Source organism: Notechis scutatus, chromosome 1, assembly GCF_049901735.1.
Source record: "Notechis scutatus isolate UNSWTSFEM ecotype Mainland chromosome 1, rNotScu1.2, whole genome shotgun sequence".
Classification (NCBI taxonomy): Eukaryota; Metazoa; Chordata; class Lepidosauria; order Squamata; family Elapidae; genus Notechis; species Notechis scutatus.
The window spans coordinates 223,658,217-223,683,337 of record NC_142009.1 but is presented as its reverse complement, the minus strand read 5'-3'; the positions used below and the strand labels follow the sequence as shown (position 1 = coordinate 223,683,337).

Below are 25,121 nucleotides of genomic sequence, written 5' to 3'. Positions count from 1 at the left end.
ACTTTTAATTATAGATAGAACACATACGATAGTAATAGATGCAACTTAAAATACTCCCTGTGTATGCTCATCTTTATGTATAATCTAAAATAGTTAGGATCATACACATGCACACATAGAGAAACCTAATTTTATTACTGTCAGATATCAAATATATATAATCAAATAATTCATATGTTTGGGGTGACAAAAATTTTTTCATTTTTGTATTAATGACATTAATACAAATTTTGTATTAAGGACATTCCATTGAAATTGTTGTCGGAAAACACTGTGGCATAGTCCAGTTCTGAAGTAATTTCATGTTTCTTAATGGAAGCCTGCCTTATTAAGATAAGATCCTATTTATTGTGTTTTTTTGGAAGTCATTCCATTTTAGTGCCCCCCTAAAACTTAGTGAATGTAGGCCAGTGCATACTTGGCCTTAGCCTAGACCTATCTATGTTCCCATTGAAGATACAGTAGAGGAGATGAAGTCCACTTAAAAAAGGAGGTAAGCATTGCTGAGAAGAAAAGCACCAGTCCCTGCCAACTCTTTCTTCTCTGCTTGAAATATGTGTTTGCGTTTCTTGGAGGGACAGGTAAAATAAAGGCTGTAGAAGAGGCAGCAGGAATCTTCATTTGAAATGCTGGGCAGTTTTTTAAAGTGCTTTATTAAATATGGCTTACCTCAAAATAATGTTCTGAAACCATGTTTTGAATTGTGCCTCCTTTTTCTTCCGAATGAGAAAGTTTCTCCTATGTTTCTATTTCATTCCTCCAAGTGCTTTAGAATTTGTGGAGAATTGTAGCCTCTGAAGGGTTGCCTTAGAGGGGCTTTTATTGATTGCCCAGGGTGGGTGGGGAGGTATGGATTACCCATTTATCTGCAGTTTTGCTTGGATTCCTGTACTGAAGGTTTTTTTTGAAGGGTATCATGGGGAGGGACATTATACTAAAAGCTGCCTACCACCCTGAGGAGTATGTCAACAAAAAAGGAATTTCACTTTGGAGGAACAAAAAAAAAAAAAAAATGAATGAAAAAAGATTGAATGAGAATGGCTGAAAAAAATGCAGGAGGGTTTGGCCCAGCACTACTTATGGTATCAAATTCTTCCTCTGGCCTCTATTTGCATCTGTTTTTCTTCATGCTATTATTAATAGTCTGAACATGACAAGAAACCATGTTTTATCATGTTAGGCATGTTTCCTCTCTCCCCCCACAGCCCCCCAACCCATTTTGGCCACAAAGAGGAGTTCTGAACCACAACTCTCACTTTTAATGAAGTGCAGTTGGATTTTTACATCTGCCCTCTGAACAACAGTTATTCTTTATTTAGGTTTGTCGAGTTAAGCCTGTTTCATAAACCGTGGTGTGAAGTTGGCTTGTTTCAAACAAAACATACCTCAGATTATTAATAATTTTGCCCGGATTTGGATGGCCAACTGCTGCTCAGAAATGGGAAAAGAAAACCTTCTGTATTTATCACACCAATGCTCCGAAGGAGAGAATAATGCGTAGCAGTGTGAAGTTTCCTTGGCTTACTATCAGGACTTTACACCATGGCTTATTTTGACATCCTGTCACTTTCACTGGATTATTCTTGTGGATTCTGATTTCCATTTGGCTAGAAATCTGGCGGGCTTTGTAGCAGACACTTGCTTTGATAACTTGGTGCTGCCTGCAAACATTTCTCATCCCAAGAGCTAACTGCTCTTCTGAGGTTTCTTCTCCATATTCCTCCTTCTGCCCGTTTATTGTAGTGGTTTTGCTGCACTGCCTCGACTGTTATTGAGCCACAAGCTGTTTGTCCCACCCCCTCCTGTGTTTTCTTCTGAAATCTAAGTTAACAGCCATGTGTATATTATATTATTAAACAGGCTGTTGGACAGCAGCCAGAGAAGGTTGGGTGCCAAGATTGAGTGGAGCTTGAACATTGTGTTCTGAGACAAAGTTAGGTAAATCTGAGCAACCTTCCTTGAGAGAGCAGAGTGAGGAGCAATACAGGACTCCCCACTGCCTTTACCTGTGTCCCTGCTTAGCTTGGAGGTGAATAGAAAAGTATGTTTCTATTAGCATTTGGCACAAGTCCAGCCATTCCTCTCCTGGGAACTCCAGACACGTGTTCTCATGCCTAGCAAAATGGCCTATGAATGGCTTTCTGTCCCGAGACTGAAAGGAACAAGTTTGGGGTTTGTCCTGTGTTTTTTTTTTTTGGGGGAGGGGAGGGAAAGTGGCAATGGGGGGGGGGGGAAGACATTTAAAACATCTGCAGAGTTTCTAGACCTTATTTGTGGCCTTAACAGGATGAAGAAAAAGGAACAGAAGCAAGGACATCATTTTTTATTTGCACTGTGATACTCTTGTTATTTTCCATCCAGTTTGTTATATGTTTGATTTACAGTTTTTATTTTGGAAGATTAAAAACCCTCTTTCTGTTCTCTCTAGGTCTAGGACTTACATTTGGGTAATTCTTTTAAAAAATGAAAAGGAAGAGGCCTCTTTCTGCTGCTTTCAACTTTTCCATCCTTCAAATCTATTCTTTTCTCATATTTATAATAGGCAGATAGAAGAACTTTGGAATGTTTAAAAAAAAAAAAAAGAGAGGCAGATCAGAGCAAGGTTACATCTGTCTTACATTTTGTTCTCTTAACTAGCAAATGCAGAAATAGGACATATGGACAATTGCATCCTTTTGTTTGCATTCTTCTAGAAATACTGTCTCTTGAAATATACAGCCTTTGTGACCAGCAGCCACTAATGACTTTTCCTCCTTGAATGTATCTAGTCTCTTGAAAGTAGAGGTAGTCTTGATTTACGACCACAACGGAGGCCCAGAATTTCTGTTGCTAAGTGAGACATTTGTGAAATGAATTTTGCCCCATTTTATGACTTTTCTTGCCATAGCTGTGAACCACTGCAGTTCTTAGGTTAGTAACACGCTTGCTAAGTGAATCTGGCTTCCCCATTGACTTTGCTTATCAGAAAGATGCAAAAAGTGATGATCCCATGACCCCACTGCAAGGGTCACAAATATGAGTCAGTTGCCAAGCGGCTGAATTTTGATTATGTGACCATAGGGATGGTGCTACAGTTGTGAGTGTGAAAAAGGGACATAACTCACTTTTTTTCAATGCCATTGTAACTTGGAGTGGTCACTAAATGAACTGCTGCAAGTTGAGGACTACCTGTATTGAAGTTAGTGGTCATCACAATATCTTGAAGTCTTGCAGTGTAGAATCCCTCTTGATCTATTAGGTTTATTGTGTAATTCTACTTTCCCCACATCGTTTTATACAACCTTTATCAAATCTTGTACTTACTGAATTTTCTTCAGTGGTTGCAACCTTATTCTCGTAGGAAGTTTTCACCATCTTTTTGAAAACCAGTATTTTTCAGCAGCTCCAGGCCACTGAAATCCTAGTAGTTTCAAGCCTGCTCTTCCAACTTTCCAGCTTGGCACCATTTTTCATTCGCATCTTTGCCCATAGTCTTGTTCTCCCTTATAATTCTGTATCTTCCATAACTCCAGCTTGCTTCAGCAGGGGTAACCTAATGCGTGGCAACCGTTCCTCATTGCATGAATTTAATCATGCTCAATACAGGTTGTCCTCAATTTACAACAGTTCATTTAGTGGCCACTCCAAGTTACAACAGCACGGAAAAAGGTGACCTATGACCCCCTTTCACACTTATGACTGTTGAAGCATCCCCATGGTCACATGATTTATGTTCGGATTCTTGACAACTGGTTCATATTTATGGTGGTTGCAGTGTCCCTGAAGTCATGTGATTCCCCTTTTGTGACTTTCTGGCAAACAGAGTCAAGGGGATAGCCAGATTTTCTTAACAATGGTGTTATTAATTTAACCAGTGGTTCACTTAACAAACGTGGCGAGAAAGGTTGTAAAATGCGACAAAACTCACTTAATAAATTTCTCACTTAGCAAGATAAATATTAGGCTCAGTTGTGGTGGTAAGTAGAGTACTATCTGTAGTAGGGGAGGAAATGGAATCTTTGTCTGCCTGAGGATGTCATTCTGAAGGATAGAAGCTCGGTCTTCTCTGTTTATTTAGGGCCTTCCTGAATGGACTGTACCCATGGTCTTTCACGTGCTCTGTTAAATAGGGGGAGACAGAGGAATGGTGTCAAAGGGTTAAGGTGTATCTTCCGAGTGCAGTCCTGGATTACTGAAGAAGCTTAGAAAAGCAGCATCTCATATTCTTTCCCCGTTGCTCTTTCATACTTCATCCCTCTTCCTCCAGTTTTTCCAGAAAAGATGCAGGACCTTTGAAGTTTGAAGTATGTTACAAACCGAGTAAGGGAAGAGATTCTCCCCCATACACAGGGGTGGGATTCTACCAGTTTGCTCCTATTTGCTAGAACCGGTTGTTAACATTCTAAGCAGTTCAGAGAACCGGTTGTTAGAAGAAATTACTGGCCTAATCCTGTAAGGAAGGCAGGAAGGAAACATTCTGGTGTTGCTTACAGAAACTGCCTCTCCGTTAACCCTTATTACATTCTTTGCAGGACTAGACTTCCTGTCTCAGGAATTTCTCTGGAGTTTTTCCCCCCCACTTTGCTGGTACTTTGCTTGTGTGGAGTGACCATTTAAAGTTACAATGGCACTGAAAAAAGTGACTTATGACCATTTTTCACACTTAGGACTGTTGCAGCATCCCCACAGTCATGAGAGGCCAGGCGAGGAGATGCATGTCTTGATGTGAGTGATATTGAGTTGGCCACATCCAGCCAATAACATGACCATCAAGCCATGTCCACCCAGTCACATGACCACCAAGCCACGCCCACCACCTGCCACGCCCACAGAACCAGTTGTTAAAAATTTTGAATCCCACCCCTGCCCATACACTTTTGGTAATTTGTCAAGAAGATCTTTTCTTCTCCCCTTCCGCATCTCTCTGCTAAATCTCCTCTAACGTCAGTGGCTATTCACATTCCAGGATTTGGCCTAGGTCTTGAGAAAGGCTGGGAACAGGAAATAAACCTCTGGGTCATTATTTGGCTCAGAGGGAATGTGTCCCCTCTTGGGAAGAATATTTCTGGAATGTGTCATTGGTATTCAATTATGAAGACAACTCTGAAATACCTAACCTCAGCTATTTGGGGCTCCAAGTGTCTATTCTTAGTTATGTATCTCACACTGTTACTAACCTTAGTTTTATCCCTACTATTTTTAATAGAAGAACCCCTACTGTATATATTACAAGTTGAAAAAAAGAACAACAAATAATTAATCTTGTTCTGAGTGAAGGACGTCTTCCTTTTCCTCCTGCCTCTATAAAATATATATCCCCATTGACCTAAGTAATGGAAGTAGATTGGTTAAGAAACACTTCTAATTATTTATATTATGCTGCAGTTGGTCAGGATGGTTATAAAGCAAGCAAAGTTTTGGTAAAATCTAGAGGTTAGGCATTATAAAGATGTGTTAGGGTATCAAAATATATACAAGAAAAGGAAGTCTCTGTGTATGGATTTCCTCAGATATAATACTGCGTAGATAGTTGATGATATTTGCATGAAGATCAGTGAAATTTATGGAAATGAGGTGGCCTTAATCACATCAATGAAATTGTATAAACTTCTTCTTATAAACTACAAGAAACTGTGAACTTATTTTTTTGTGTGGTATTTCCCCCCCTCCATTTTCTCTCACATAATCATCTTAATTCTAGCAAAATAATGACAGCATGGAATGGGCACGTATAGCTATTAGTCTTTGTGCTCAAGTATGGAGCAGGTATGCCTTGCAATTTCTCCAGCCAAGAAATGTGACATTCTAACAGCCTTTATGAGTTATGTAAATGAAGCACATGTGCATATTTAACATAATTCTGTTTGTTTTGTTCATGAAGAAAGGCAGCTCTGGATAGCAAACCGAAACCCTGGCCCTTAGTGATTGGAAACATTGCTTGGCTTCTTCCATTGGCTGAAAGAGTCTGTTCAACTTTCCTGTCGAATTTCCCTCTGCTGAGATACCATCAGATGCTGCTAACTGATTCCAGAAGGAACCATACATTTTGGCTGGCTTTGTGGGAATGATATTCTGAGGGATCACCTTTTCCTTCCAGATTCTGAAGTTTGGTTGTTATTAGTGCAGTTGCAGTCTTTCAGTAGGAGGATTTTGCTTTCTCCCAGAATTTCTCCCTCCCTATATTTTTGGGAAGCCATAAAGATTTTATATATTTTTCTCAAGGAAGTGGAGTTCACATAGCCTGGAAAGCAGCTTCTGGAATCTCAAAAATCTTGTCACGCTTGGAGAAATGGAGTGTTCTCCGATCCCTGGACACCCACTTTTCTTTTGCTCACTTCATTAGTGACAAGTCAAATGGAAGTAACTGCTAACCCACTTCAGAATATCATGTAGAATCTCTGGCTCCAGAGACTGAAACCCAATCTGTGTAAAACTGAGCAGGAGTAGGAAAGGAGAATATCCATGTAAGCAGTACTGTTATCCTAGGCTGAATTTTGTAAGTGTTTGTGATAGATTATGTAAATTGTTTTTATCCAAATGGTTGCCAGCCTTGATTGGTAAATTGCTGTTTACCATAGTTTGATGTAATCTATTTGCTTCTATATAATGAGAATCCAATTTATAGCAGTTAGTAGGCAGATATCCTTTTCCCTAGCTGGCTGCATAACTGTGGGCTGCTCTTCTTAGAGAGAATTGTCTAGTGTGTTCTTTATACAGTAATTTCTTGGCAATGTATATGTTTCTTCCAGGCATCTTCATTTTAGTACCTTTGAATGTCTTTACAAATGTAGCAGCCCAGCTAGGTCTCTAAGGTGGAAAACTGGAGGTCTTAAACCTTCTCTTTCATAAGCTGTTTAAATCAACTAACTCTGACCCCACCTTCCTCCCTGGCATAGGGGCTTTGTAGTCAGTGCCACCAACACCTCTGTGTCAGAGAGCCTGGTGTCATTTTCTCTAAGCTTGGTCTATAATAGAAATGTGGCTTCTACAACCTCGACTGCCATTCTGGTGAATATACCCTGTCCTCGTTTAGCAACTGCAATTTTTTTCTTATATTGTAAGCAAAATGGTTGCTAAACCACACGTTCGCAAAGTGAAACCGCATGACTGAGAGCAAGTGACCGAGAGAGGGACTGCAAAGATCATTGGTTGCTGCTACCTCATTCATATAAAGTTCTCTCATGAAGCAACCTGAACACTACTCCCTCTCAGGCGTAACTTGTGGTCCGGTGTAGTGATTTAGGTGTAAGTGCATGCATTGATCAGAAAAATGATTTAATTGTTTTATTACCATTATATTCATGAACTGTTGCTAAATGAGGTAGCTACGGAAAGGAGGAGCATAAAAAGAGAGCCAAATGTGTGATACTTTCTTCCCCCTTCTGTAGATAAATCAACCTCATAAGAGATAAACACATGTTATTTTTTTAAAAAAATAAGTTCCTCAAAACCTAGGATATGTGAAGCCTGATTTACAACAAATCTGCAGTGCTCCAGGCAAACCACAAGACAGGACTAGTTTGCTAGTGAACCAGCTGCAGCTCCTTGATGGTCTTTAAGGGCAGCTCTCTGTGTTTCTTTGTTCATGGACCTTCCCTGGCTTATTCAGGGTTATTTGAGCCATTTATGAGAGTTAATGAGGAGAGGGTGCATTCCTTTTCCCTCCTCAGCTCAGGTGCAGAAACTTCTTTTTCCATTCTGCTTTATTATTATTATTATTATTTTAAAGAATAACTTATTTTTCTGTTTTAAGAAGTGAGAGTTAGACAGAAATGTCCTGAAGGTGTAGGCTAAAACCTGGGCCTGAAAGAAGGGGCCTATTCAAACTCAGACATTCTCTGGCATTTAGACTGGCAGTGTTGTGAATGTAGGTTGGCCGTTCACAATATAATTATTGTTTGCGGTGCTCTTTAACCTGTTTTGGGTTTAGGGCTTTCGCTTCTAGTTATGAATCATTTGGTGAACCTTTGTTGATAGAAATGTTTATTGATAGAAATAAATAAATAACGCTACAGATTTGTATATCAGAATCACGTTCAGGAAAGATCCGAGCAAACTGATTGTACGTAGTGAAATCTGGAAGTCTTTCAGCAATCAGCACATGGGGGAAAAAACAAAAAACCAGAAATACGTAATAGCTCCTTGCAAAACTGTTTCTACTTGCAAGAGACCACCCGTATCTATAAAATGTAAAAGCTGGATGGGCTGAGATGTTTTTGGGATGCCAGCAACATTCTTAGGTCAGGCACCAGAACACTTCTTCAAATGTGTGAAAGTAATCATTGAACAAATGGGCCTTTGTTCTTGGTACCTTTGTGACAGGGGTAGGGGAACCTTGTCCCTTTTGTGACTTGTGGACTTCAACTCCCAGAATTCCTGATCCAGCTGGATCAGGAATTCTGGGAGTTGAAGTCCACAAGTCACAAAAGGGACAAGGTTCCCCACCTCTGCTTTATGAAGTTGCTTTTGGTATTCTTGGTATTTGTCATCATTTTTATGAGCATGAGTAAGAATGCTTTAAAGTGTGCTGCTTTGTTCACAGCTGCTCTTCCATATCAGTTGGTAATACCCACGTAGAACTTTACATGTCGTAAACTTCTCATGTCGTTGGGGTCAACTTCCACAGCTCTGTCATTCCTCTGCTTCATTTCATCATGTGCATTGCTGGAAAGCTCTTGCTGGCTAGCAGAATGAGTCAGAGTGATATGCCGTCTGAGTCAGCACTGTCTGCCTATGTGCCCTGTGCTCCACGCAGACACTTTAACTTGGTGATTTCCAGGAGGCTATTGCCAGACAGATAAGTGGCATATAGCATCTTAAAGGCCTCCTCCCTCTGTTGTGCACTTTGGTCCAGGGGCAGAAGAGAGCTTCAAATAGGCAGGGTCGGAAAAATAATTATCTTGCCTTTGATCAGAACCCTGATGTTTCCTGTCCTTACTAGGCTTTCCAATTGTAGCTGTAGATAGGAAGAGACCTTAAATGGCATGGAAGGAAACAGGAGACATAAAATAAAGAACTGATTATTGTGTATATTTACTTCAGTTTAAAGGAGAGGGAAAGATTGACTATTGCTGAAAGCTGGTGGGGGAGTGGCTATCAATTTTTCCCTGGTGCCTAATGATGCAATTCATGTTGCAGATAGATAGATAGATAGATAGATAGATAGATAGATAGATAGATAGATAGATAATCTCTATCTTTATCACTTATGCATCTATCCATCCATCCATCCACCTACCTACCTACCTATCATCTCTCTCTCTCTCTGTCTCTGTCTCTGTCTCTCTCTGTCTGTCTCTCTCTCTCTCTCTCTCTCAGTGATGGCTAACCTTTTTGGGCTCCTATGCCTATAATTGCACATGCACTTGCCTGCTCGAGCTTGCGTGCCATCACCCAGAAGGCAATACGCATGCCCCCCCATACCTCCTGTGCATGCGCGCACAACCTGCGCAACCCACGCTGTGTGCTTCTGCGCATGCACATGCAACCCGTGCAACCCATGCTGCGCCCTTCGGCACATGCGCATGTGACCCCCCACATGTGCCGCACACTTCTGCGCATGCACGAGTGTCTCCTGCATGCTGCCACACCCCATGCATGCATGCCAGATACCTGACAATCAGGTGCTGGGTGTGCAGCGTGCGCGCATGCACAATAGACCTTTTCTGGGCGAGTGCTTGCGTGCCAGCAGTGATGGCTCTCCGTGCCACTTCCAGCATGCGTGCCATAGGTTCGCCACTACGGATCTGTCTCTGTCTCTGTCTCTGTCTCTGTTTCTGTCTCTGTCTCTATCTATCTATCTATCTATCTATCTATCTATCTATCTATCTATCTATCTATCTATCTATCCATCCATCCATCCATCCATCCATCCATCCATCCATCCATCCATCCATCCATCTCAAAAAGCAAAGAACTTTCTTGGATACTTCAAAAACTAACATATTTATTATCATTTGTAAAGATTCTGCTTCATCCAATATTTGGAGTATTGTAGTGAGAGATGAAAATGATGTGCATTTCCTCAGTTTGGCTGAGGCAGCTGATAGAAAAATTAGAGTTATCTGAGGAATGAGAAGCAGGTATTGACGGTGATAGTTCAATAAAGATACTGCCCATTCTCAGTTGTTGCCTGTGGAACAGATGTTGTAGACCCTGTACAGAAACAGAAGTTTACATATCAACTGTGAAAGGGTTTATATTTGAAAATGTCTTGCACTGTTAACATTTTAATTTGATTTTTTTATTTAAACATTGGTAACATGAATGTGGGATATTTTAGGGAAAGGGAGAAACTGCAATGGAAGGAGGGTCACACAAGGAAAAAAAACAATAGCATGATCCTGCTTTAGTAGGGGATTGGACTAGAAGATCTCCAAGGTTAGAATAGAATAGAATAGAATAGAATAGAATAGAATAGAATAGAATAGAATAGAATAGAATAGAATAGTTTATTGGCCAAGTGTGTTTGGACACACAAGGAATTTGTCGGTGTAAATACTCTCAGTATACATCAAATAAAAGGTACATTCGTTAAAAATCAAGAATCATAACGTACAACACTTAATGATAGTCATAGGGTACAATCAGCAATCAAATCATACTAGGAAACAGTCCTTCTAACTCTGTTATTCTGTTATAAATTGAAGATTAAGCTGACAGATAATGGACCCCATATGAGAATATTAAGAATAAAGACAAGAGGGCCTTATACTGATAGATGAGACATGTCTATAGAAAAGGGAAAAAATGCAGAAGAGAGGATGTGAATAGATGTATAACAGTCTGAAAATAAAATAGGAAAAATTGCATTGATAGTAAGGAGTGATTATAAGTGAAACTGTTTCAGTTTGATCAGAACGAACCCAATGACCCATGAGAATAGTGTATACTGTGATCTTTAATAAAATGTAATTGTAAGCAAAGCAGACTTTATGTCAGAGATATTCTGCAGAAAAAGTACAAACATGGAGCCAATAAACATTTGGAGAAAGTCAAGGCTGAGTGGGGGAAAACATTGCCATAATTGAGCAAAATAACCAAGCGTGAAAATGCAGAGGTGAGCGATGAAGTTGCACCATCCAGAAAGGAAGTAACTATTACAAAAGATTAAAAAGTCATGAAGTCAGAAAAATCTTGGGGTCAAGAGTTGAAAAGAACAATATACAAGACATTTGTATAGAAAAGGAAAAGATGCAGGAATGAGGATGGAAATTGATGTGCAAAGGGTTGTAATAGATGTAAAAAGGGAAGTGGATATGAAAAAAAGATATAATACATATGATTTGGGGAAAAAGAAGTTCACTGCAGCCTCTCACGAGGAAGCTCAGGGACAGCAGAAATTCTTTCCTGACTAAAAAGTAGCTTTTAAAAAATTGAAAGGAATCTTCCTTCTTCGAAACAGTTGGTTGCTCAAACTTTTCTAGGCAGTCATCTCTGAGTGCCCCTAATGTTTAAGCCACAAGTGGATCCAGATGTGCACAAAGTCTGTCCTAGGGATGAGAAGAGGGGGAGGTACCCGGAAAGCTTGACTCATCAAGGCTGGGTCTGTTTTGTGAAGGAGGCTTTTAGCCAGGGAGGGGTATGCATGCATTTTGTATGGAAGGGGTGACACAATGCATGCTGAGTGATTCCCCTTCAGCTGATGGAATTAAAAACTAGGCAAATGAATAAACAAATAAATGAAGGGCCATTATTATTTTTATTTTATTTTATTTTATTATTTTATTTTATTTTATTATTTTATTTTATTTTATTTTATTTTATTTTTTATTTTATTTTATTTTATTTTTATTTATTTTATTTTATTATTTTTTTATTATTTTATTTTATTTTATTATTTTATTTTATTTTTTTATTTTATTTTATTTTATTTTATTTTATTTTATTTTATTTTATTTTTATTTTATTTTATTTTATTTTATTTATTTTATTTTATTTTATTTTATTTTATTTTATTTTATTTTATTTTATTTTATTTTATTTTATTTTTTATTTTATTTATTTATTTTATTTTATTTTATTTTATTTTATTGAAGCGCACTTAAAGCAGGGGAGGGGAATTACAGCCCTTTTATGACTTGTGGATTTCAACTCCCAGAATTCTTGAGCCAGCCTCAGGAATTCTGGGAGTTGAAGTCCATTTAAAGGGGCCACAGCTCCCCATCTCTGACTTAAAGGGATTTTGCTGCCCAGATACACGAACAGGTTTAAAGAAACTTCGTGGATTCTTCCTGATACTCGTTGTAATACCAATAGAAGAGAATATTTTTAGCTCAGAGTTGAACTGTGGAGTCCTTGGTGCTCTCTTAGCTGGGTTGTTTGCTTGCAGACATTTCATTGCCCAACTGTATAACATGATAACAACTTGGAGAACATCAAGGACCCCAGTCATTGTACTAGCATCTGTCCCAGCGAAGAGGACATGTTCCAAAGGGGTTCCTTCAAATTACAGTAGCATAGGTATCTCTGGTGGAAACTTGGTAATATCTAAGTGACGTTGCTTGCATGACGATGTTATTGCATAAATTATGTAACTTATGTAACACAATGGGATCTGATACTGATTTTGTTTTTCTAGAAGATTTCAAGGTGACATTTTAAACCAGGGGTGTCCAACCTTGGCAACTTTAAGCCTGGAGGACTTCAACTCCCAGAATTCCCCAGCCAGCGCTGGCTGGGGAATTCTGGGAGTTGAAGTCCTCCAGGCTTAAAGTTGCCAAGGTTGGACACCCCTGGTTTAAACCAAGTAAACAGGGTATTATTACTTGTCAAACATTTTTAATTGCAGCCATGGCCTTCTGTAAGATCAACAGTTAAAGGTCCTTGGTCATAAAAAGATATAAAGGATAAATCTGTGCTAGGGATATATTTGCACCCAATGAAAAAAAATATGGTAACAATATAAAGCTTTGGTGTGTAACAAGAACTTTGTCCTTGAACATTGCCTTTTTTATCCCCTCTCTGTCACACTTCCCTAAATTTTAAGCATCTAATTTTTATTGGGTTAACAATAATTAATAACTCAGACATTCTTAATTTTACCAGGTGATCAAGGAATACCAAATATCTAGTCTTGTGAATTATAGTTTAAGGAGGAGGACACTGTGGCTTTCTCAATTTTTCTGTGTGCAATCTGACAAGAATTGCTAGGTGTGTGTGTGTGTTTGTGTGTGTGTTTCCATAATGATCTATTCTTCATGGAGTAGTTATGAAAAAAATATGAAGATAAGAAGTTAAACTTGGGGTCTTTTATAACCAATATGTCCATATATATGTTAAAAGTGAATCATTTGTTTTTATTAGATCAGAATGTACACTGTGTAGACACGATTGGCTGTTATTCAAAAATTAGAGATTTCTATAGGGGTCAGTATATACAAAAAAAGAGAAGATGGAGAACCCTTGCATAATAGGTAAGGAGGTAATTGAGCAGGTAATATAAGGGGAAAATATAAGTGTTCAGGCTAAATCCGTTGGTTTTATTTTTGCAGGGAAATTAACGCCTTCAGTATATGAGCCTCCTAGTCCCACCTGTAATCAACAGTAAAACCAGTCCATTTTGGCTCGTCAGAACTCATCTCCAGCTTTGGGGGAACACCTGCTCAGTTGCAGACCCATTTTGAGTTCTTTGACTTTCTGAAAGGAAGTGTTAGCGGTTCCTGGTGAAGGATCTCACAGTCCTGTCAGGGCTGATAGAACCTCTCCTCCATCACCGTGGCACGTCTGCCATGCCAGGCTTTTTGCAATGTTTTATTTCACTCCCCTCTCCTCTCTTCAAGCTATTCTGGTTACCTTCTCCTTTGACTCCCACCCCGATTCTTCCTACGGGCTGGTTTTATGGATGCCATGCCCTTTAAAGCTGAAGGAGGGTGGGGGAAAAGAGAGAGCGAGAGCGAGAGAGAGTGAGATAGCCCTGCGCAGCCAGTGGTGTTGTTTTTGGGCGTGTGTGATGTTGTACTTGGACAGCGATGCATGGAGGGGGTGTGGGTGGGAAGAGGCTGTGCTAATAAGGTGGAGATTGGAAAGGAAAATCCCTTTTGAGACTGTTCTGAAAGCTTTTTCCTTTCTGCTTAATCACTGCACACTGCTCTCCCAAGCTCACCACCCCCTGAAAGCCTCGGGCAAACAGCTCTGCTGCCCTTTCACCAATGTCTGAATCCAAGTCCCTGGCTTCTCTCCATTTTCAGTCGAATACTGTGTAACATCGTCTTTTACCTCTGCCAGCTTTGACTAACACCATCTGCTCGGGTTAACTTTTGCACAAGCAATGGCTAGCTTTTGCTCATCACAAAGGAGGGAGCAGCTTAACTAAGGTGAGACCCACCGTTTCCTGTCCCCTTGAAGGTAGTCACCATCTTGGAGGTGACCATATTTAAATAAAACAGCCCAGAAGGATGGATTTTGGAAGTGTAATGAACCAGGTATTGTTCTTCTGTCAATTCTTTTTTCCTGACCGTCTAAAGAAATTGGGGGAAAGTAGCAATAAAGGGTTTGGGAAGTTACTTGTGAAAAGAAGATATGTACTTGTTTGAGATTTTTGGTTCCTGGCCTTAAAAAAATCTGAATATCTAGGGTGGCTAGAATTAGGCAAGGGGTGGGTGGGTGTTGTTAAATATTTTATGAATGATGAGAGGTTCTGAAGGTAATGGTACATTCTAAGGAAGTAGTAAACCTTCTGAGAAAGTTTGGATTGTGGAAACTAGTTTAAACTTCTAGAGAAAGTTTGGATTGTGGAGGCGAGTTTAAATTGGCATTGGTGTTTGTGTGTTGGGGAAGAGTCAGCTGCTACTAAGCTGAATATTGCCTGTTGAATGGTTGAGAAAATAGTAATGCCCCACAGGAGTAACTGTTTAGCCAAAAGATTATGTTCTGTTCTTCTGTTTCTGTACCCTAAATCTATTTTCAGGGTTGTATATTTATGTAACTTTCTGTTGGAGCAGCATATCTTTTCCTTGGCATTTAGAAAAGATGATCTATCTTTCTATACACTCAACTGATAGCATCACCGTTATTCAGAATAAAGGAATGCCAGGATTGGGTAATTTCAGTTTTTAACACTCCCGCTGCAATAAGAAGATGAAGAGGAGGAATTAGGAGTTGAGTACCTTCACTTAAGCTCTACGAAGCTACATGTATTTTTGTTTATTAGCTGAAGATAAAGAATGGTAGCAGATTACTTGCAAGGATCTATTAGGCTTGGCAGCAAGCAGTAAGAAGAAAATATCAGAGGCAGAATTCAGTGCAATGTTCTTCTTTGTTGCTAGGACTTCTTTTTTTGTAGAGTGCTTAAAAATGAGACCAAACTTGTAGAGCAAAGTGAAATTTTGATTTACCATAGATTCACAACATGGAAACATGGATGCACATTACTTATTAAGATGGTTTATGTTGCAATAAAAACAAGAATTGCAAAAATTCTTAGGATTGTTCATTTTTTTCCAAGATAGGTGTGCTAAAGTAGCATGCCTAATTAGGAAACGTTGGTGGCAGAATCTGTGGGACACAGATAATTGATGGGGTTTTTTTTTGTAGCAGTTGTAACAAGTTGTTATCTGTCATGTTTTGAAAGATAGATCTGTAAAATGCAGAGAGCCTGTGAATTATTCACATTCATATCAGCTATGTTTTGAAATAACAGGTTGTATAACTTTTCAGATTTTCTCACACTCTCTTCATGAATTGAGTTACAGGCGGCTGCTACTCAATACATGCTTGTAACCAACTTGTAAAACACTCCCTGCCTGTTTGCTAAACCAGAGCAATAAACTCATTCTGATTTATGTAGATACAGAATAAGTTTGCCCCCTCTTCAGATTGGGATGTCTTTGGGTAGAATTACTCTTTTCAATTTTGGCTGCCATTGAGGGTGGTTGATATCACAAGTTCAAGGATTCTGAAGCCACCTGGAGCATGAATCAGAAGAGTTTTCACTTCCACAGCACTGCAGAAAACATTGAGTTTAGTTGCTCTGATTTCCCCCTCCCTCCCCCCACTCTGTCTCTGTCTCTTTCTCTTTTTTTCTCTGTCTGTCTCTCTCTCTCTCTTTCTTCCTCCCCCCTGCCCCCTCCCCAATGCCACTCCTTAAGAGTCAGAAGAATGCAATAAAACATCTGGCTTGGTTTTGCACTTTAGGGTAAAACTTCAGCACAGATGTATTTAGGTTTCAACTGTTCTTTGAAAAAGGAAACAGTCCTTGCAAGCCTGGAAAAGGGATGCATTAGGTTTTTTGGGGGGTGGGGTGGGGAGGTTAGTTAGAAGCAGTTAATGATTGGCTGGAGATTGTAGAAATCAACAGGCTTGAGGCAAAATAATGTCCAGTATGTGCTGAAAAGAAAAAAAAAAACAATATTTAATGACTGAGCATTTTATGCAGGAATTCTGCCCACATTGCAGAACAAATGAGTTTTCAGAGAAGAATCCTGCACTTTCAATCTTGAGGTGGATACTTTTGTTCAGATAAAATACCCTGCACAGAGTGTCCCAAATACAGGCTGGGATTTGGAGAGGCTAGCTTTTGTAAGTTCGCCATGAACCTTAAGTCCAGGTGTAGGCAACCTAATACCCTTCAGAACTTAAGTATTTCAACATCATAATCAATAGTACAGGTAGCTCTTGACATGCAACCTTTCATTTAGTGACCTATGGCACTGAAAAAATTACTGATGGCCATTTTTCACGCTTATGACTGTGACCTCATCGTCACATGACCAAAATTCAGATGCTTGGCAACTGGCATGTATGTATGACGATTGCAGTGTCCTGGGCTCTTGAGATCACCTTTTGTGATCAAGCAAAGTCAATGCACTTAACAACTGTACTACTAATTTAATAAGTGCAATAATTCAATGGTAAGAAAGGTCATAAAATGGGGGCAAAACTCACTTAACAATGAACATTTTGGGCTCAATTGTGGTCATGAGTTGAGGACTATCTGTAGTAGATTTTGAGAGTCATCATGCAAAAACATCTTCAATAAGATTATCTGATCCTGGTGTAGAAACTTTAACCCTAATTACTGCAATGGACAAACTTTAGAGAGAAGACAGTTTCACTGAAATCACAACAAAAATTACGCCTGCTACACTTTTCTTCAAAGTGACTTGCATATTGATGGATGGAATTTAAATCACATTTAAACCAAATCCGGAGCTTCCATAGTTTTCTTCTACAGGTAGTCCTCAAATTACCATCACAATTGAGTCCCAAATTTATATTGCTAAGTGAGAAATTTGTTAAGTGAGTTTTGCTCCATTTTACGACCTTCCTTGCCACAGTTGTTAAGTGAAACACTGCAGTTCCTGAATTAGGAACACGGTTGTTAAGTGAATCTGCCTTCCCCGTTGACTTTGCTTGTCAGAAGGTCGCCAAAGGATGTCACATGACACCGGGACACTGCAATTGTCCTAAATATGAGTCAGTTGCCAAGCATCTGAATGTAAATCATGTGACCATGGGGATGCTGCAATGGTCATAAGTGTGAAAAATGGTCATAAGTCACTTTTTTCAGTGTTGTTGTAACTTCGAACGGTCATTAAACAAACCGTTGTAAGTTGAGGACTTCATGTATTTGATGGGGAAAATGGAATTCAATGATATTAGGGTCTTGGCCCTGATTTGATTTTAATTAAGGCTCATCATGTATCTGAGCAAATCATGGGTGTGCTCCACCTTATAAGGTCCTGTAACTGGTAAAGGCATATTCTTGAGTTTTTAAGGTTGTAATACGTGGCAACAAACAACTTAATTTGTAGAAGCTTTAATATTAGTTTGGGCTTTTCCCTGGTTCCTAAAGTGGGCTGGGAAAAAAGGCAAGCTACAGCAAGTGGTCCAAATATTTAGCCAAGAGGTACATTTATTTTAAACAAATCTGCTTTGGCAATTAAAACAGGGCGGTTGGTGCATTGTTTTGTGGAAGGGTGTAGCATTAATGAGACTTCCTGGGGTTGCTAAAACTTTTTCAGAAGTTCCGTTCCAAGGTTTTTTTTTCCTCCTCCGCCTGTTTGGGAAGTGTTTTTATGCTGTGCTTACTTAAGTTGAACTTTGATATCTTCTTAGCCTATCCCACTATTCACTCCAGCCCTTGGTGACTGCATCAGGGCTGCTCAAGATCAATGCTAAGATTTTTCAGTATTTATAGTGATATAGCAATAGCACTTAGACTTATATAGAATACTTTATAGAATAGAATACTTTATTGGCCAAATGTGATTGGACACACAAGGAATATGCCTTGGTGTAAATACTCTCAGTATACATAAAGAAAAGATACATTCTTTAAGTTAAGAATCAAGAATCATAAGGTACAACACTTAATGATAGACATAGGGTACAATCAACAATCAAATCATGCTAGGAAACAGTCAATATAAATTGTAAGGATACAAGCGACAAAGTTACAGTCCTACAATCACAAGTGGGAGAGGATGGGTGATAAGGAGTGATGAGAAGATTAACAGTAATAGTAGTGCACACTTTGTAAATAGTTGAACAGTGTTGAGGGAATTATTATAATATATATATATTAAACAAATACCCTAAACAAATCTCCCTAAACAAATATCCGCAAAAACCTCAGAAAACAAATATTGCACCTCTACGGGGAGGGAACCCATAATCTGACCAGGATCTATGAAAAACTTGAAGTCCAAAGAGCTTCCATTTTATGTGACCTCACATTCCTACACAACTGCCGAGATCAAAATTTAATCCCCATAAGCTTCCAATTGAAATTCCACACCAACACAGCAGCCACCAAACGCATCCTAAAAAGAACAGAATTGGCCCTAATTAGAAATGAACTTCACACAAAAAGATTCCTCCTAGACCAAATGAACAAAGATCTCCTCACACTTCACCTCAGACTCAGCAACTAGATTCACCCCGCACTTTGGGACAAATCCAAACAACTCGCTGTCTGGAGAGCCGAAACACAGACTACCCTCAAGACAGACACACACACCAACAAACTCAGAAAACTACAACAATGCCAGAAATAAACTCCTCCCCCTCACAGCCACACATGAAACAAACAGTGCACAATATCTCAGACAAGATCCTCACCGAAGCCGAAACCAATGTCCTTTCAAAAGGATTCAACTTTGCTGTCGCTCCCAAACACATCCCCACAGAAACCATCATATGCCGAGTTGAAACCAGCCTGACCAAAACCAACCCTGATGATGCTAATAGAATCAGCCTCGAAATCACCAACATCCTCTGCACTAGCAAACCACCCAAAAGCAACTTATCCAAAGAAGAACAAACTGCACTACTTAACCTGAAAGAAGACACCAGCATAATAATCCTACCATCAGACAAGGGCAACTAGACAGTGGTTATGAACACATCTGACTACCAAACCAAGTTAACCAACCTACTCCAAGACCCCACGTACAAACCCCTAAACACAGACCCCACCACCTACCTAGAAAAAACCACCAGATCCAAAATAAAAGCCTCCCCCATCAGCGAAGAAATCCAGCAAAGAATCATACCCAGAGTGAAATCATCCAGATGCCCTAAGCTTTATGGTCTCCCCAAGATACACAAAGAAGGAACCCCACTAGACCTATAGTCAGCTCCATGGGCTCACCTCTACAAAACCTAGCCAAATTTCTCGCCAAACAACTAGAACCCTATTGCAGAATCCATCAACTCACACATAAGAAACTCATTCCAGTTCATCGAGATCATAAAGAAACAAAACTTACAACCCAGCGACCCACTCGTGAGCTTTGATGTCATGTCCCTCTTCACCCAAGTGCCTATAAAAGAAGCCTTGACAGCCATCCAAAACAAATATACCCCCCTCCAACCACATCCTAGATCTGACCAACCACTGCCTATCCGATACATACTTCACCTACAATGGACAAAAATACAAACAAATAGAAGGAGCACCCATGGGATCACCCCTCTCACCTGTCATCACAAACCTCTACATGGAACACTTTGAAACACAAGCTCTAGAAAAATATGATCACAAACCCAAACTCTGGCTCAGATACCTAGATGACACCTTCATAATCTGGCCACACGGGAAAGAAAAACTGAACAACTTCCTCACACACCTCAACAGCCTACACCCCAAAATACAATTCACCATGGAAACAGAAGCTAACAATCAACTTCCCTTCCTAGATGTCTTAGTATACAAAAAATCCAATGGCTCCCTAGGACACACCATCTACCAGAAGAAAACACATACAAACTGCTATCTACACGCACTCTCACACCACCACCCAGCACAGATCAATTCCGTAGCCGAGACACTCATCTCCAGAACATAATGCTTAGCCGACGAACAACACCTAAAAACCGAACTACACACTCTCACTAACGTACTAACAGCCAATGGATTCCAAAGAAAGAAGATTACCCACCTAATCCAAAAAGAAACCCCAACCAAAATCCAAGACAGAGAACAAGAGAACGGCAAAGCCCTCCTCCCATATATAAAAGGCACTACAGACAAAATCAGCAAGATCCTCCAAAAACACAACATTAAAACAGCATTCTGCACAAACAGAAAAATATCCACCATCCTAAGAAACCCTAAAGACAAAATCGAGTTAGAAAACCAAGGAGTATATGAAATTCCTTGCACCGCCTTCTCCACCACATACATCGGACAAACTAACAGAAGAATAAATGCACGCATTGAAGAACACAAGAACTCAATCAAAAAAGAAGAACTGACCTCTTCCCTGGTCCAACACCTCAAAGCCACAGGACATGAGATTGACTTTAAAAATACCAGAACTATCGCCAAAACCGAACACTTCAACAACAGAATAATCAGAGAAGCCATAGAGATAGAAAAATGCCCACACAGCATGAATAAACGAAATGATACCTCCCGCCTACCAGCCATTTGGAAACCCACCCTCATTAACAAACAAGTACCTAACATGAAGAATGACACCAGATCCACACCCACGAGGGCCACACAAGATGCTACCACCACACTTCCACGTAGAAAGCAGACTCACACCCACACAGAAGATGAGACACGACCACGGACCAGAAGCCGTACCGCAGCTGCATCACTACCCGCTTCAAACCCCTCCGACCCATACATGAAGCGAACTGACGCCCACCATGAAGATGTGGCACAACCACAAATGCAAAGCCCAACAACAGGATCACAGCTCACCAGCTCAAATCCCCCGGCAACTAAGACTAACTTGAGCACAACCAAGCCCCCACCTGAACAGAACACACCCCCAGCCAATCAGAACACAGCCAAACCCCCAACCAATCAGAACACAGCCAAACCCCCAACCAATGAGAGCACACCCCCACCCAATCAGAACACAGCCAAGCCCCCACCCAATCAAGTCACACACCCACTAGCAGTTAAAAGGAAGAAGCAGCTGCAAGCTCACATTACTCCGAGAAGCACAAAGCCGAAGACACAAGCCTGAAGATGATGAATGAGACTTCATCAAACGCCACCTAGATACTTCCAATTTTACGCGGGAGAAAACCCGAATAACCAAAGATCCACATACAAATACCGAGAACCTCAGAATACATATATATATATATCCTCACCCAAGTTTCTGTAGGGACAGTAGGAAAAACGATGAGAACGTTAGCAGAATCTCATCTGCCATCATCAGGCTTCTGTTGATGGCAGATGAGATTCTGCTGAAACGTGCTACAACTTTAAAAGAACTACAATGACGGGAGAATACCCGAACCAAGCCGAACACCATACATGTAAGTACCCAGAAAACTTAAGAAAACACACATATATATATATATATATATATATATATATATATATATATATATATATATATATATATATATATATATATCTGAAACAGCTGTGAAAGTCTGACTCACTGACAAACACAATACAGAAGCCTGATGATGGCAGATGAGATTCTGCCGAAATGTTGCTGCAACTTTAAAATCACAACTATAATGACGTGGGAAAATACCCGAACAAAGCTGAATACCATACATGTAAGTACCTAAAACTTAAGAAAACATATATGCATATACATACATACATACATACATATGTGTTTTTTTGAGCCCCAAAAATGGCTAGGCCGTCTTTCGGGGTGACTTAATTCTCCCCTTGCATCCTCATCTAGAGAGCCCCATGGGTAGCCTCGCCACCAGCCGCTCCTAACGGGTGATCATGGCGAGCGCAGAGAGCTCCTACTCCCACCAAACACCTTTGCTGCAGACCCAAGACCTTTGGCACCCACCGCTGTTGCTTTCCCTTCTGCCCATTCCGCCGCCAGGTTTGGAGCTGCCGCCCGTGGTTTGGAGTGCGGCTGCCATTTGGAGTGCTGCCGCCATTTGGAGCACCGCTCCACATTTGGATCTGCCGCTTCCATGTTTGGAGTGCGGCTGCCATTTGAGTGCTGCCGCCATTTGGAGCACCGCCACCACGCTTGGAGCTGCCGCTTCCGTGTTTGAGTGCCGCTGCCATTTGAGTGCTGCCGCCATTTGGAGCACCGCCGTCATGTTTGGAGCTGCCACTTCCACGTTTGGAGCTGCCGCCGTGTTTGGAGTGGCGGCGGTGCTCCAAATGGCGGCGGTGCTCCAAACGGCGGCGGTGCTCAAACGTGGAAGCAGCAGCTCCAAACGCGGCAGCAGCTCCAAATGCGGACATGGCAACTCCAAACAGCGGCAGTGCTCCAAACAGCGGTGAGGTTCCAAATGCAGAAGCGGCGCTTCAAACGCGGCGGCAGCTCCGAATGCGAAAGTGGCAGCTCCAAACAGCAGCAGTGCTCCAAACAGTGGCAGCGCTCCAAACGTGGAAGCGGCAGCTCCAAACGCGCTGCAGCGGCATGGGCAGAAGGGAAATCAACAGCGGCGGGCGCTGAAGGTCTTGGGTCTGCTGCAAAGGTGCTTGGCAGGAGTAGGGAGCTCTCCGCGCTCTGCCATAATTGCCCATTAGGAGCAGGTGGTAGCGAGGAATTGATGCCCGTGGGGCGCTCCTAACGGCAAGTCCCCTGCCCTTCCCCTTATTTTGCATGTTTTAAAATAGGCCTAAATTTGGGGGGAGGGGCTTAATTTGATTTTATGCCAATAAAACATGCTGGGTCTTCCTATTGGTGGAGGCCGTATTGTTGGAGAAACACGGTATACACTGCTTCACAGTGCTTTACAGCTCTCCCTAAACGGTTTACAGAATCAGCTCATTGCCCCCCAACAACCTGGGTCCTCATTTTACCCACCTCGGAAGGATAGAAGGCTGAGTCAATCTTGAGTCTAGTGAGACTTGAACTGGTGGCAGCCGGCAGTCAGCAGAATTAGCTGCAGTACTGCATTCTAATCACTGAGCCACCATGGCTCTTCTACATCTGTTGTAAAACCAACATAGGTAAAAGTCTTCAGTATTAGAAAACATTCCACACTCTTGAAACTATTGGAATGGTGATAGGGAAGAAATATCAGAACTAGAATGATCAGGCAAGAATCTAATTAATTGAACAGTGAAGATTTGCATACACAGATGAGGGCTTTGCAGTCTGCTTCAGTTATAATTTATTCAGAGACACAGATGCTTTGGAATTTCCCGGAATAAAACTGTAAAATGAAACATGTTGGTCCCTGAATCTATTCTTGACCTCTGTCTCATGTATTGGAAAGAGACATTAAGCAGCCATCATGTTAAAAGTCTCTGTACTTATCTTCAAAGCATAGCACAAGCCTAAGTGTACTCCTGTATGATAAAAGCCTATTCATATCTGGCTCCTTTTACCATTCATGTCTTGAAAAATCATGGTTTTATATGCTTATTGTCCTTCATTGGGCCTGTTTCTAACTACTTTCTCCCTAAGTTCTTATTCAAATATGGAGAGAAAGTTAATTCTGGCTTTTTAAATTACTTTTCATTCCTTTCAAATCCCTCCCATTAGGAATGGTTGCATAGCAATCTTCTGTAGAGAGACTGGCCTGTTTGAGATAGGCTAGTGGTATTTGCCTTTTTCTTCCCCAAACTTGCTGGTTCTTGCAGCATCTTAGCTCACATCAAATATCCTCAAATCGCTCTAGTTTATGAGAAGTTGCCTGCTTACTCCCAGTGTACCTAGGTGGATTCTCTTTGCACCTCCTTATTTGACCTAGGAAGTGTCATATATTGTAGAAAAGATTGAGTTTTCTAAAAAATATTTTCCCTATATTTGCCCAATGCCCTCTTGTTCTTTGCTTATTTCACATTGTAACTGGGATATGTGCATATATAGCCTTCACCTTCCTCTTGCAAACATGTGTAGTATCATAGCTTAGGTAGGCTTAAAAATGGCTTGGAAAGAGAGCTTTAGATCTTGCAGAAGTATAGCATCTCCTTATGAGAGCTAGACTTCTATGTGAGTCTGAAGTAAAAATGTCTTTGTTTCAGGGGTCCACTCATTCAAACGAACACAGTTCTTAAAGCATCTGTATCTTTTTTTTTATTTAACATTTTAGACAACTATTAGTTTGTATCCAGTTTTCCATTTGGGGGAACGTTGTTGAAAAGATGGCAGGGTTACAGCTGTAGAGAACTCCAGAAGAAATGGAATATAAAGATCTTTTCAGGCCTGGGTGTGGAATAGAATCTATGCTGGTTTCTGTTATGGTGTCTGGTATATCCTGGACTCACGCTCCAGGATAGAAGAGGTGACACCCAGAGGTGATATTCAGCAGGTTATTCTCCCCAGTTCTGGAGAACTGATAGCGAAAATTTTGAGTAGTTCGGGGAACCAGCAAATACCACCTCTGACTGCCCCCCCCCCATCTATTCTCTGCCTCCCGAGTCCCAGCTGATCGGCTGGGTCTTTTGTTGCCCTGCACAGGAGAAGGGAGCCGGAAAGCAGGTTAGTGGGGTGGGGTGGGGTAGGGAGGGAATGTGATTTTGCAGTAACCTTCCCCTGCCACACCCACTAAGCCACGCCCACACAGAACTGGTAGTAAAAAAATTTGAATCCCACCACTGGTGACAGCTATGTTTTGCTTGATCTCTCAGTGATTTTCAGTACCATTTATTATGGTAACTTTCTGGATTGACTGTAAGTAGCTGGAGTAGGAATGCTAATCCATAGTGGTGGTCTAAATTGGTGGTTCAAATAGGTAGTAGTGGGAGATGGGCAGATAAGAAATCAGGATCTGGGGTCTCTGTTGTAGGGTCC

At 40.7% G+C, this 25,121-nt stretch overlaps 1 protein-coding gene across 16 annotated transcripts in view; it reads left to right on the top strand.

The window, feature by feature from the left end:
• Positions 1 to 25,121, top strand: part of TNS1 (tensin 1) — a 374,426-nt gene that overhangs the window by 177,755 nt on the left and 171,550 nt on the right. The window contains exon 1 of one of the 16 annotated variants that reach the window (XM_087950354.1): positions 14,035 to 14,402. The exons of the other annotated variants lie outside the window; for them this stretch is intronic. Within the exon in view, the coding sequence (XP_087806480.1) occupies positions 14,376 to 14,402 (27 nt within the window). The 5' untranslated portion in view covers positions 14,035 to 14,375. Of the gene's footprint in view, positions 1 to 14,034; positions 14,403 to 25,121 lie in introns of those variants that run through there. 16 annotated transcript variants of the gene reach the window in all.